Source organism: Nyctibius grandis, chromosome 6, assembly GCF_013368605.1.
Source record: "Nyctibius grandis isolate bNycGra1 chromosome 6, bNycGra1.pri, whole genome shotgun sequence".
Lineage (NCBI taxonomy): Eukaryota > Metazoa > Chordata > Aves > Nyctibiiformes > Nyctibiidae > Nyctibius > Nyctibius grandis.
In genome coordinates, this window is record NC_090663.1 from 59,525,942 (window position 1) to 59,541,089 (window position 15,148).

The 15,148-nt window shown below is 38.8% G+C and overlaps 1 protein-coding gene across 2 annotated transcripts in view; it reads left to right on the forward strand.

Annotated features, from left to right (window-relative positions):
* Positions 1-4,642: 4,642 nt before the first annotated feature.
* The window catches only part of BANK1 (B cell scaffold protein with ankyrin repeats 1), a 144,861-nt gene continuing 134,355 nt past the window's right edge, over positions 4,643-15,148 (forward strand). For both annotated transcript variants that reach the window (XM_068403714.1, XM_068403715.1), the window contains exons 1-2: positions 4,643-4,694; positions 5,389-5,787. In XM_068403714.1, coding sequence (XP_068259815.1) covers positions 4,685-4,694; positions 5,389-5,787 — 409 coding nt within the window. In that variant the 5' untranslated portion in view covers positions 4,643-4,684. The remainder of the gene's footprint in view (positions 4,695-5,388; positions 5,788-15,148) is intronic.

Below are 15,148 nucleotides of genomic sequence, written 5' to 3' on the forward strand. Positions count from 1 at the left end.
AAATTTTCGCTGATGGACAGTAGCTCATTACAGAGAGTTCATGCACTTTCTCAAATGTCTTTCCTTTTAAGACTGCCATTTAAAAAAAAAAACCAAAACCAAAAAAACCAAAACAACCTCTCCTTCCCTAAGTGAGGACATTTGTGACAGGAAGAAATGAAAGGGATTAATTTTCTTCTTTCTCTAGCAGTTGTTCTTCTCCTTTCTCAACATAGTGTTTGAGAACAATTTGAAAGGGAGTTTTCTTCACACAAATATCAAAAGCGAATGAGGCAAGGATTGTAGACAGACTTGGATTGCTTTTTCATTAGCGTTGACTGTGGCAAGTTTATTGTGTGGTTATAGGAATTCCTGGGCAGCTGAGTGAACAACAGGGAATGACGTTGTTGTGCTCCCATACCCTAACTGGAGAAGGCTGTGAACAACCCTGAGAAATAAGGTGATCCATCTTTCAGTTAAAACCTGGGTAAACTTTAGTGTTCAAGTGTCACTTTTTTTTTACCAAAGCATCCTAAGGTAGTGGGACTGCAGAACCAATTTTTAAACCCTAGCCTGATCGAAATCAGCCTTATTTAAGTCAAACAAAGCATGTTAATGCTGATTTGCTGGCAACAACTGAGTAAAACGCAGATATCTAGAAGTAAAGCACATAATCTACAAACATTAAGCCTTTAAAGGTGGGGAATACGTTGGCATCTGTGCAGAGGATTTGCTTTTCTGAATGTTGTTATCAAAGATGAGTGTTTCCAAGTACTTCTTACTCACTTCTAAACACACAGAAACTATCTTTTACAAGATTGCAAGATTCATAAACTGAGGTACGTGTTTAAGAGTAGCCACCAGCCCTCAATCTTTGATTTGTTTCTTTTGCCTTCCTGATGTGTATAGTGCATTGCAGAGTTCTTGAGATTTCCTTTCACTTTCTAATATACTTGCTTTTTTTTTTATTTTCTCCATACTATGTCTATTAATTGTTGCTGTAAAAAAGATGTTCTTTTGCCTTATGTATGCAAGTTCTTGATTCCTGCTTGGTCACACTAGTTTGCAAAGATGTTCTTGTCTCCTTTTGTTCTCATAAGATTCAGCAGGTCTTTTCAAAGAAGGCTTCAGATGGCATGTTTTACGAGATGTGCTTTTTTGGGCAACCACACACCAGTAACTAGAGAATAGTTTTGCTTGTCAGAGAACCCTTTCAGGTTATGGATGACTGCATAAATTCTCTTACTGTTTCTCGTTGCTGAACTAATAATACATTTGATTTCTACCTTTGAGTCAGTTTGCAAGTAGGAGTAGTTGAAGCATGGTTTAATTTTATCAGGATATGATAGTTTCTATTACATTAACTTTCAAGGGAACAAAATTTATCTAAACTTACATTATATTCCGAGTGCAGTAACTTTGAAGAAATATTCAGTGAGAGATGAAAATAATGAAGGGGAAAAAACTCTAGTTGAAAAGTTAAGCATTGTTACTGTGTATTCGCTATTGGGTAGCGTTGCATTAAAGCTAGACTTCGGCTTTTGTTGTTTCAGGTTAAAATGATACAGTTTTGAAGGCAGAGTATTGGGTGGTCTTTAATTTTCAAGTAAGCTGCGTTCAAGCACCTACATCTTAGTAAAATTTCTGAAGGCAAAACCATTGTGTAACAGGAAAAAGCTTAAGGCACATGGAGCAGATTTTAGATAGGGGACTTCGCAATTGTTCCTTATGGTAACTTAGACTCTACATTTAAAGTCAGGCAAGCATTTCGAGATAGTGATATTTCACCTTTTAACACAACTTTGGGGAAGTAAGATGTAGGTCTTGCATTCCTGCTTAATATCAAAGTTAACTTTCAATCTAGAAGGCAGATCAACGGCAGAAAAAAAATACAAGCATATAATTCAAAACAAACCTACGTTTGGTTTCCCACAGGTAACTTGATAGCACTAGCTGCTTTCTTCAAACCAATAAAAAATTGCACCAAACTGCAGCATGAAATACCTTGCTCGTATGGGTCTCTCCTCAACAGTATGACTCTTCCCTCTGTAAATAGATAGAAAAGACAAATGAAATATGGTAGTCATATTAAATTAAAGTTTTATGAGGTGTATGTTGCAGAGCCTTTCTTTCATCAAGTGTGGTGTTAGATATATTTCACTCCCTTTTCTTATACAAATAAAGCTTTCTTTCTCATATATACAAGTCAATATACTTAAAAAGAAATGCAATCAAGCTGTCAATAAACATCTTAAAACCCCTTTTTCATTCACACTTAGCTAAGATCAAAGCTGCAGATATATAGAGTGGAAATAGAATTACTTCATCTTCTTTTATCATTTCAGTGCAACTTCCTCACTTTTATCTTTAGAATTTCTTGAGTACTCAAGCCTTGTACTGTCCATTTGCACAGGGCTGAACTTTATACCTTGTGTATATTTTTATTATAATTATTATTATATAATGTCATCTCTTTAAGAATATTCCTACCAAAAGACTTACTCCTCCATGCCCATCACACAGGGAACTCTTCAACTGTGCCTGAATGGTTGGGTGCAGCAGTTCTTTCCTGCGCTGGGATATGGGAAGGCCTTTTGGGTGCTTCCAGTCTGCACAGGGATGAGGTGCAGTTGTGCACCATTCCTTACCAGTGCTCTCCTTCTACATAAGAAGAAACTTAGACTCTTGGCCAAGTGGGTGCTATGGAAGACACCAGCAGATCCCTCTTCTGCGCAATCAGGACGCTAAGATTCTGTGAAGCTGTTAAAAAATGTTTTAACCATTCAATTTAAACATGCTTTTCTATCCTTCCCTGCAATTCCACTTACCTATGTCCTTACCCAAGTCCATCATAATAGAAGGAAACGCAGCTGAGCATGAACTTAAAATGAGACCTTTTAACTTCAAGCCTGAATGTGAACTTTCCATGCGTATCTGAGATACTGTCAAGTGAGATTACTTTATTTTCCCGTATATACTGTATCAAGGTACTCCTACCCTGTATACAGTTTTGGGTTCCTCAAAAAGTATTTTGGAAAGCCAAGAGACTTCACAAACGTGCAGAAAGAATGCTAGGATTTCTATGAAGCCTCCCTTACAGTGGGAAGAGTAATAATCCCAGTTTACAAACTGTAATGAAGGCAAGGCTAAGAGTCACTTCATGTGAGTCTGTAGACCTTAGCGGACAAATTTCTGAGAGCAGATACTTCTTTAAGCTTGCAGAAATAGATAAAATTATATGCTGTGGCTGGAAGTTGAAACTAAGCAAATTCAAACAAAGTGTGAATGAATTCTTAAATCTTCTTCATGGATTAAGCATCCTCTTTAAGTCCGTATTTTTAAAGGACCACTACAGTGCTTTTAGTAAATAGGGACTGAAAATAGAAGGTGTTTGGTGATTCCATTTCCTGTGATGTGAAACAGTGTGGTCAGAATGAAAGAGCTTCTGGTCTCACAGTTCTGTGAATATAATTTCTTCTTTTGAAACTGTGCGGCAAGCTTCATAGCTTTTTGTTTCTAATTTTTTGTGGGTGAGTGTTATGGAAAATCAAATGAGATTTGGAGCACAAGAAACATTGCAGCATTGCAGCAAGTAGGTTTCTTATCCTTAGTGTCAAAACACATAACTTTGCTCTGAATTAAATGAGAAATACACTACTATTTATTTTTACAATTAAACTTCAGCATTTCAGCAGAAACAGGCATGTCTCAGAATACTTTTACCATGGAAAATGTAGCAGTCACCTTTCCAAATACATTTTAATAAATATTACACTGCTCTAGTGCATTAGTGAGGGTCTCAGTCATCTTGAAATATCATCACCCACTACTGTGTTGAGCATGGCCCTATATGATTTCCTATGACAGAAAACTTTTTGAAAGGATGAGTATTCATGAATGTTTAAAAGATAGCAGCTATCCTCCAAGCAGTTTATAAACTTATAATGAACTCAAGAGACTAAGCTGTAGCGTCCCTATTCTACAAGTTTCAGTCAGTCTTCAGCTGGGTAAACTTTGTTTGAAATATCTCCTGAGTGAAGAATGACTGAACAAAATTTAGAAATAATTTCTTCTAAAAAGAAGAAAAGTCCAATAATTAAAGCAGTAATCCTGAACTCTGAAGACCTAGGTTCAGTTTCTTCTTTTGTACAAGGACTTATGTGGGATCCTTGACAAGTTTTTTATTCTCCTTAGCTACATCTGTACTATGTTTCCAACAGTGCATACCGCTATCCAGATCCGTTGTGTGCCCAAGAAATATTTTAACTCTTGGATGCCCACCATTTCCATATTTCTTGATATTCACAAAGAAGCAGCTTAGATACTCACCTGCAAAGAAGTTCTGGTGCACTGCAGACAAGTGCCCGTCAGGTTGCCTGACCCATCAGGAACCTGGGAGACACAGTGAAATTCAGTGGAGGTGAAGTGCAGCAGCTGTTCCTGAGTCTCTTATTGTTGCTCCACAGGGCTGTGATTGTGAACTACTCCAGGGGTATTAAGCTACTCTGGCATTTTAATGTATATTGTGTTGGTCGGCAGATCAGGTTTTTATGGTTTCACAGAATGGTTGAGTTTGGAAGGGACCTCTGGAGGCCATCTTCTACAACCGCCCTGTTCAAGCAGGCCTACCTAGAGCCAGGACGGTGTCCGGGCACCTTTTGAGCAGCTCCACGGAGGGAGATTCCACAGCCTCCCTGGGCAGCCTATGCTCACAGGTAAAAAAAAACGTTTCCAGATGTTCAGAGGGAGCCTCCTGTGTTTCTGCATGTGCCTGTTGCCTCTGTTTCATACTGTCACCCTAGTAACACTGTGGAAAAGTATTAGTTGTCTTACTAGCATCATGTTTTACATCTTAAAGAGAAAGCAGAACTCAAAAAGTGTAGTTATAGATTTATTTTTTGTCAGGTTCTTCAGTAATTTTGCTAGAATAAGGACAGTAGAAAGATCACTAACAACTTTTTTAATGCCACGCTGCCAAAATATCCTGTTTCTAATGAAGTCAGATCATGTCCAGTGTTCAAATATATATTCTTTATTTCTGCCATTAAAAGCTAGCTGTTGCATTTTTAATAGTATCACCTATTTGTCAAGAATCTAGGAGTGAGCAGGATGTGTGAATGCACTCTGCTTTCTACACTGCCATTTCAGTATTTATTCTGAAATACTAGTTGAAGCTATTTTAAACATAAAATATTCTGAGCTATTTTACCAGCATTTCTGTGCATGATCTTTCTGCCTTGGTCTAGAAATAAGGAGATGGTTGTCATTTCAAGGTGATGACCTGTCCTGTTTCTTCAGCACCTCAAGTTTTTAAGAGGGGGGAAAAAACTAACAATCTGTCTTCTGGTATTTATAATGGATTCAAAATGCATTTGAAATGATTTAAAAAAAATGTTTTCTTCTCTCTAGAAAATACAAAGGATATTCTCGTGATATATGCACAAGAAGCAGAAGAGTGGGCTCTGTATTTAAAATCCCTTTTTGGACACATAGTGAATGAAGGAGGAATCTTACTCTACAATCTAAAGACTTCGTCTTTCAAGCACCAAGAGCTATTTTCTTTACCCTGTTATAAATGTAAACTCCTGATACTATCGTGTGGACTTCTTAACTGCCTGAATCGAAAGAGAAGTTATTTTCTGGAGCAAGTTCTAAAACCTCCAGATAATGTGGTGATTCTGCTTTGTGGCGTGGAGAATTCAGAGATTCTTTATGAGATACTGAACTTAGATGGAGGCAGCAAAGAGATCTCCACTGATCAGGAACCTGAGGAATATCTCTCTGTTGTTACTGGAATTATTCAGCCAGGTAATCTAAAAATGAAAACTTTGTATGATTATTAAAAGAGTTTTCTTAACTGTATTAATATCATTTGGAAGGGGGAAAAAAGTGATAATTCAGATTTTCTAGTGAAGTAGTCTCTCTTTAGCTGGTTCCGAGAGTTTTAGTTTGATGATGTGTTTGTCATTGAAGTGTGATGAAACTGTTGTACTCTTAGTCCTGCTTCATTTTCACAAGGAAGCAGCTTTGGAAAGTCTAAAAGCTGCCACTGGCACCTGTGAACCTGCAGTCACTGTTTCATGGTAAGATTGAAGAGCTGACATACACTTGTTTCTTTTTTTCCTGAGTTTACAAATCTCAGAAACGGTGCAAAACTATGTTTCATCTCTTTCAGGATGCCTTAATGTGACAGTGTATACGTCTCTTTAGATAATTCTGACAGAATGAAAAATAATTACTGAGTAAGACCCAGTTTTGTGGATGGCATAATTTCGACACAGAAAAGCTGTAAGAGCAGAAGTTCCCTTCTCCTTTTATCAACCCAAGTAATAGGTCTGTACTGGAAGGACTAAAACTATCCAGTTTGTATGTGTTTGCACATCCATGGAAACTATGAAGAAGCATTAATGTAAAAATTAGCACTTCTGGAATGTAAGAAAAACCCCTCTCCTGAGGGTGAGAGGTACTGAAATGGCGAAGTCTGTGCACATGGTTTAGTTTAATCCACAGTTTAACTTTGCCAGGCTGCACGAATGAAACTGAGAAATATCTATACAAAGACAGATAGATGCATGGGCCACTTTGGAAAGATGATGTAAGTTGAGCACAGGTTTCAGGTAGATGAGTGTGTGGTTTGCTTTGAGACCATATTTACTACTGCTTCTTTGTAGTCTCTAGGTCTCTTACCTCCTCTCAGCTCTTGGTATTTTGTCATAATTTTGTCTACTAAGCAGAACATTGTGCTTCTGTCTTTGTTACCTGCAAGGTGCCATTTTACTGGTGCGGAAGCTTGTGCTTGAGAAAGACATCCTGCAGTTCAGGAGTTTTGCTCAGAAATTAACCAGTTTTAGATGTAGATGAACAACCAAGGATATTCTTTTTAACACAGGGGTAGACAGACCCCAGCTCAGTCAGAGTGACCTAGCTGGATGTCCCTGCTGCCTTGTGCTCAAGCAGATAAGCTTAAGCATTACTATAAGGCTTTCAAACCTGCCCAGTATGTGTCTACACACAGTCTGGCTGTATCAGATCAGTGCTTTCAAAACTAAATTTTAGACTCCTCCTTCCCAGCTATATCCTGTTCTAACATTTCTTGCTGTTCGGTATTTAGTAACCTTTTCCTCAGTATATATGTTTTGGTTGCAGGAGGTAATGTTTGCAGTTTCTGACTGTGTCGGATATTTAGCTTCAGATTAAGTTCCCTGGCATCTTTTTAGTGGAATGAAAACAGTGGGTCTATATTATGTATATGTGTGTATATATAGGAACGAACTGGGCCCAGAGACAGTCAGTTGACTCATGGACAGGAAATTGCAAACTTTTCTGCAAAGATAAACAGTTTCCTAGAAGACAGATAATGGTTCTTTGCTTAGGTCTGTGCATTCACAAAAACTGCATCTGCCCTTGGGATTTTACTTACATTGTAACGTCAAGCGACTAATAGGTGCTCAAATGATCTTTTCTTTGGCAGTGGTCAATATCAGCAACTTCAGAGATGAACATAAAGCTGAATTAATGAATAGTTGTTGAAGGCCTCAATCTCTGTACATCTTTACCAGGGATGCATAGACTGTGGCTGGGATCAGACAAGTTCTGAACTAGATCCAGGACTGGGTGTAGTGTTGCTGCCTGGTGCTTCAGGTATAAGCCCTCCTCCATACACACAGCCGAGATCTGCTCTGGCCCTGTTTTTTCTGTGCTGGTGTGCCCTGGCCATCAGGCAGGCCAGCTCAGATCAGTGCTTGCTAGGAGACCTCTGCACTGCTCTCTGTTGCACAGTGAAAAGTATTCCAAGTGCAAGATTTGCTGTCACCTGGGTGTTGATTTAATCTCTGAGGAAGGAAGATGTGCAAGTCTTATCATTATTTGCCGTTGCTTAAAGATAATGGTGACTGCAGTGTCTGTATTTGATAGTCTTTTGTATAATTCTAGTAAGCTCTTAGCCTTTGTGATATCTGTGGCAGGGATTTTGACAGATGACGCGTCTGGGAAAAAAATTTTTCCCTTGTATTTAAGATGGTTTGCTAAGGGGGTTATTAAGTATACTTGGATTACTTTTCCATTGGAGCAGGTTTTTTTATGCCTTTCTTCAGGACTATGCACTCACAAGATTTCCCATCTCTCTTCATATGGATCATCATCTTCTGTCGCTTTTAATTGTTTTCAGTGCTTATCCCTGTCCCTTATATTTTTGCTTTTGGAGATAGATAGTGATGAAAACACTTCTGTATATGTTCTTCATGCTTTTCCATTCCTTTTTTTTTCGTAAACTGTTCATTGCTCTTAACTTGTTCCTCTATGCATTTGTATCTTCTTGTCTTCTCACTATTAACAAGAGCTGTCACTCTACCAAAGTCTAAAAATGTAGTGATGTGCTTTAGTTACAAGAATTACATGGCACCATGCTGTTGTACACCACCACAACTAAATTCTGTTAATCCCTTAGGACAGTAGGCCATCGAGATCCTCGGTCTAGTTGATGCCAGGACTCAGGAGTGGCTTGTGGGTAGTTAGAACAACTGAAGACAGATACTAAATCAGGTTGCTACCTCACAGTGCTGAAAAGTGTTAATAATGGTGTAGCTTAGATGCTTATAATCACCATCTTTCCAGTACAGCTTTCTCCATACTCTGCAAAGTTCCTAGACAAGGTAAGTTCTCAGTTGTCTCTTCTGCCCTAGATGCTATTCTCTTTGCACTGTCTCCACAGTCTGAGATGGAAAGAGTGCAAAATAAATCTAATTTTATATGCCTCCCCTCCCAATTATTTTGCCAAAAGCTTTCACTTACCAGATGGTGCCAGTTTGATCTTGTTGGGGCAGGTGGGACTCTTTATCTGTTAAAACTTCCTTCTACCTCTAAAGTAGTATATATGCCAAAAATTCTAGGCAAAAACCAATACTAATTAAAATGCTCAGTAAAACTAAATAAAATGGAAGATGCAGGGGTTTTTGCACCCAGCTTGTTTGCCCTGTAATGTGATTCAAACACATAATCTGCAGGGTTTGTCATTCCTGTTTGAACATGTTCTTGGAGGAGTACAGGAAGAACTGAGACATGGGAACTGGCCTTTCTAACATAAGTTTCCTGGATGGTGACAGATTTTATTATATTCACCTTATGCATGAAGAGGAACGCAAATATTTTTGTTGTTGTCAAAAGATTCCATTAGCAGGACTTGGTCATAAAATACTTCATTGTTTGAAACTGCTACATTCAGATTTAGAGTTGTTTTTGAATTTTGTGTAAGGGGCTGTAAGATAAATTCTCTGGGAAAGAGTAGCACACTCAGAAATTTTGTTATTCTGTGTCAACATCTAAGATGTCCAGTGTGATTCTAGAATTCTGACTTTTTTCCCTAATATTGCTGAAAGTAGAATCAGGAGACACATTTTGTTTGAATCTGTATTTTCCTTTCCATTTTTCTTTCTACATCTTCTCCTTGGTCTGCTGAACTGGGTATCCCTTTTTATAGCAAATTGGCATACTGTCAGTATATTAATTCAGTACCCTGGGGGTTTTTAGCCTAGACATAGCTGGTATTTTGTTTAGTCCTGAAACACCTCCACTTCAAATTCAGGCTAGCCATATGTTTAAGCAAGGAATTTGTAGATATAGATAGATATTTGCAGCTGGAGGTAGTTACTTAGATCTTTAAATGTCCTGAATTCCTCCTGTAGTTAATTTGTGCCTCAGTATTGATGATGCAAAAAGAGAACAGGTCTTATCTAATACCAATAATTTTCTGTGACACTGTTTCTGAAGTGTGTTGACACTTTTATGAGACTTTTTGGTGGGACTTCTCAGTACAGTTCAGGAGTCTTAAGTATCCATTATTCTGCTTGCTGTTTTATTAGGTTTCATTGTGTACAGCTCAACAAAACAACTCTTGTCACTTCCACTTTCAGCCTTTTCTCTAAGTGGTGGTATCCTCTTTTTTTGCCAAAATATGAAGAGAATCTACTTCCATAAAGTTTGGTAGTTGAGAACCACTCAACAAACCTACATATATCCATTCATTATCTGCTATTGTATTGAAAAGTGAGAAGAGGTGCGTAAAGTAACATAAGCGAACTAGAAAGCTGTATCCCCAGTCTTTGACAGCCCAGGAAGGATTCTCAGAATGAATATGTAACTTTTACCTGAGACAGCAATATGCCATTATTTTCTGATTGTTACCTAAAAAAAGTATTCAGTGTACCTTCACACAATTTTAATCACCAAGAACAGTAATGTTGAGAAAACTACTTATACAGCTACTAGTAAGGTATAGATCTGGAGTAATGAGATACTAGCAATGAGTATTTGTCTCTAATAAGTAAATGTAGGACAAACAGGCTGGGAGCTTAAAATAGGGCTTAACGTATGCAAATCTTCAGCCCGCTAATATGGGGCTAATTTCCATTGTGCAGGTCACAGAAAAGATAAATAAATCACTATATTTTTACCATAGGCTTTTATGGTAACTCTCTCCTGTTTCATTTCTAGTACAGTGGCATAGATTTTATTGCAGTTGTACAGGGATTTTGGGTATAACATTGAATACTGAAGTAATACTTCACTTTTTGAATCCAATGCTTTGCTTGTTCTCCTGTAGAATCCTCTTCATGTTGGTGCTCAAATATGAGTAACCAATGACAATGGGTTTTCTTAGGCTGTCAGCAAGACTTGTGCTGATGAGCTGTGCTGGTTTTGGCTGGGATAGAGTTAATTTTCTTCTTAGTAGCTGGCATGGGGCTCTGTTTTGGATTTGTGCTGAAAAGTGTTGAAAACACAGGGATGTTCGTGTTATAACTGTTCGTTATCGCTGAGCAGTGCTTACACCGAGTCAAGGCCTTTTCTGCTTCTCACAACACCCCACCAGCAAGTAGACTGGGGGTGCACAAGAAGTTGGGAGGGGACACAGCTCGGACAGCTGACCCCAGCTGACCAAAGGGATATTCCATACCATATGGCATCATGCTCAGCATATAGAGCTGGGGGAAGAAGAAGAAGGGAGACAAACGGAGTGATGGCATTTGTCTTCCCAAGTACCCGTTACACGTGATGGAGCCCTGTTTTCCTGGAGATGGCTGAACACCTGCCTGCCCATGGGAAGTAGTGAAGGAATTCCTTGTTTTGCTTTGCTTGTGTGCGCAGCTTTTGCTTTACCTATTAAACTGTCTTTATCTCAACACACGAGTTTTCTCCCTTTTACCCTTCCGATTCTCTCCCCCATCCCACCTGGGGGGAGTGAGTGGACAGCTGTGTGGTTATTAGGTGCTGGCTGGGGTTAAACCATGACATGAGATAAAACTAATTTAAGTGGGAACTTTACCATTGTCTTCAATGTGCAAGTGTTTCACCTAGATTTTTGCACTGACTTGGAGTCTACAAAGAAATGAAGCTAAAGTACTAACAAGAGCCAAAGTTGAAGAGGAAACAAAATCACTAGAATTTTGGGGTTTATTTTTTTGTGAATACTGAATACAGCATGGTTTTTTGTGTGTATGTGTGAACTAAAGCCTTGGTTGAAAGATATCTCACATGGGCACACAAGACTGAGTAAATAGAGGGGGAAGTCAGTAGGTGGTTCTGGCCTCATTCACTGCCAAGGGAGGTTGCAGTAGATGAGGCAACACAGTTGTGCCTCTCTTTCCTCCTTCTCCAATGTATTTACATTCAGAGAGTGCATACCACTGTTGGTGCTTTAAGGCAGTGAGGTCATCTGCTTATTGAGGAGCACCTCAAATGCCAATTAAACTTTTTTATTGAAACAAAAATAATCTGTATGAATTTATTGTAAGCAGAAGAGCAGAAGGAGCATTTTGTTAGCTGAAGTGGGCTGTGGTAGAGTCCTCATTTCCATTTTGCCCTGCCAATGAGTCTCTTGAACTGCTCTAGAGGGACTGCTGCTAAGACTACCAGGTTAAGAAATCTTCCTGAGATGCTGTGTTTCTCCATCTCCACACAGAATGATTGCTGGCATGCCAGTGCAGTGATGGGGATTTGTAACGGGAAAGGCTGTCAACAAAAAACTCTGGTTAGTGTTACTAACTTGTTTCTTCTGACGTGGGATCCTGGCTATTTCAAACCAGAAGAGAAACTGAAGTGGCAGCCTGGAAGTGGCAACCATAGATAGGATGTTGAGACTGCCATCCCCTGCTGCTTAAACTGTTTGAGTTATTTTTTCTTTCTTCTCTTAGTTCTGCAAAATCCAGAGAAGACTTTATTCATTATTTGATCAGGTTTCTTAGCAGCTCATGTGTCAATCTGTCTAACCAGTCATGGTGACCTGTACCCTTGGATTCTGAAGTATGCATCATGTATGTGACTTTTTTCCTCTTATTTTTGACACTAATTGGATGAAAACTGCTTACACCTGGAAAAGTGAATGCACTGACATCTTGAAGGGAATGTTTTTTAACAGCATATAGGACAAGCTCATAAAACGTTTTATTAATAATAAAAGTCAAATCACTAGAACATAAGCATTACTGCAACAGCATATACTAATTTAATGTACTGTGATTTTACTGTTGTTTCTTTAGGTTATAAATTGTTTATTTTTGAAATTAATTAATGGATTTATCAGTATTAGTTTGCTCTTTCAAGGTTGCAAGTGGACACCATCCAAATTTGTCTTGCTTATGGCACAACAGTCATTGGTCAGTATTTAGTTGCAGCTGTGAGGCTGTTTCTAAAGCTTACAAATAATTTAAGTTTCAGATTTCCAGCAGGTATTTTGCAGCTAGAACTGTAAAATGGCTGTGTGAATCTGTAGTCTTATATGGCCTTCGTATAATGTATTATTGACGCTTGTTGGGTTTTGCACTATGGTTACCAGTCACAATTACTGAAAAGTTATTATTGGAAGGCAACTAGAAAAGTCCTCTGGACATGCATTCTTGGTATATTTTTTGGCACACAAGTGTTGTAACAAAATTGCCATTTGTAATTTCACCGTGATGTATTTCTGTTAAGTTAGTGTCAGCTTCTTGAAGATACGATAAAATAAGGATCGTGTTGTTTCCCAGATTAAAAAAATTGTAACACCTATCCCTGAAAAAAATGAAGTGTAGCACCTATTTAAGTTCATATTGAAAAAAAAATCAGTATTAGGATAGCAAAAGAACAACTTTATTGTATAGAAACAGATTTTGCTCTTCGTAGAGTCTCTCTGTACTTACTTAAATGGCTATAAGGACAGAACTTGGCCCAGAAAATGTTATTACAGTTACAAAGTTAGGTGTTCAAAAGTAAAAAAGTTACAGGTAAAAGTAGCCTATTAAACTTGAGTTAGGATCCTTGTTCGTAGCATTGATTGCCTTTAATTATTTAAGTGCATTCTTCCTGCCCCGCTCCCCTCCCCACCAAGAACCTGCCGTCGTTAGTACACAGGATAGATTAGAGTGAAGCATATCTTCCACTTCTGATACCACTTTAAGACATTAGTTGCCCAGCATGCAGTATTTTTTACGTCCATATTCAAACTGCCTTTAATTTCAGATGCGTTTGTGACTGCTCAGATGCCTGCAGGTCAGCTGTAAGGTCTTTCACAGAAAGTGCCATACAAAGCTGATGAGCACTTCTGAAAAGCATGTTTTAAAAGCCTTCTAGCTTTTTGCCTCAGAACTTCAGGATGGGAACCTGAAATTACCTAAATTCTCTAGAGTAGCAGTCAGCTAATATCACTGTCCTTTCTCTTACTGGAATCCTCTCCTCATTCATTGGACTCTTGTTATTACAAGAATAACTGAATCAGAATATAGTCAACAACACTTTCTTTAAGTACAAAACCACAAGTCAGTGCCAGAGTAGGTCTAACTTGTGCACTGTCCACAGTACAGATCAATTTAAAAGAAAAAGTCAACAATATACTACAAAGGAGAAGGACTACTTTTGAGTATTTGGTTTTGTGCAACCTTAATAAAGTCATTGTAAAGCAATTGCTTTCCCAGGCTCCTCTTATCATGCTAGCCTTGGCATCTTTACCCAGTGACTCTTACTTTTCAGTCTTGGTCCCTTGTAGTAATATTGGTTCTTCGCTTCTGGAGCACCCAGCGATGTACACAGATGCTGTACAACAGCATGTTTGTTGAGTTAGCTGGATCTCACAACATGGAGCTCAAACAGGCCTTATATCTCCTATGTCAATGTTACCTCAGATGTGGAAAAAACAGATGATAATTTGATCCAGCATAAAAAAAGAGTGGCTGTCTCTGTTTAGCCCGCATCCAGGGCTAAACAATAAGCAGTTGTTCTATCACCCAGTGACCCCTCCCCAGCCGAGAAAAGGAATTGGGAAAAGGAGGGAGACTCGTGGAAACAGATTTAATAAAATAAGAAAACCAATATTAGTATAAAATACACAGAGTTATACTCAACCCATATAGTGGTCACGAGCTGCGCGCTCCAGCAGTGAATGCCAGATGTTGAACACTGCGAGCACCACCGCTCCAGTGAAAGTGCGACGGTCACAACGAACGGGAGAGCAGTCCTCAGGAGCAGAGTGATGGGCAAGACCGTCCAGGGATGGCAGCTGTTGAAGAGAGGGCTGTCCCCAGCAAACTTTCCAATTTATAGTGAACGTGCTGTTTATGATATAGAATACTTCTGTTAGCTAGCCTGGGTCAGCCGCCCTGGCTTTCGCTCCTCCTAGCTTAACCACATGGCGAACTCAAAACTACTAATGGCCTTGATCACTATGGAAACCTGCATACCATGGCTGTCCATGAACTAAAACAAAGTGTCTTATCAATCAACTTTGTTCCCCACTATGTTGGGTGCTGCAGTATTCTCAAAAGTGCAGCTTTTCTGAACAGAAAATTGATTTTATGATTCTATCTCAGCGAAACCAGGACAGTGATGTAGACAGATATTGCGTAATATGGCAGAAAGTCTTCTGGTAGTTATTAAGCCATCTAAATCATTTCAAAAAATCAGAGTTGACAGACAGTTTTTTAATATTTGACCAGTACTTTACGTAATGTGGCCATTGCTTTTTTGACCCAATACTGGGAACTCTGTAGCCAGATTTATTGTATTACCAAACAGCCCTGCACAGTTATCTTGTCTTCCAAACCCCAATGCCTGCATCCATTTTCCATTTCTCACTTTCCTGCACATGATTCTATTATCTTTCCTTTCGCCCAGCTCCTCTCCCATTGTTTACTATATTGACTTTCAG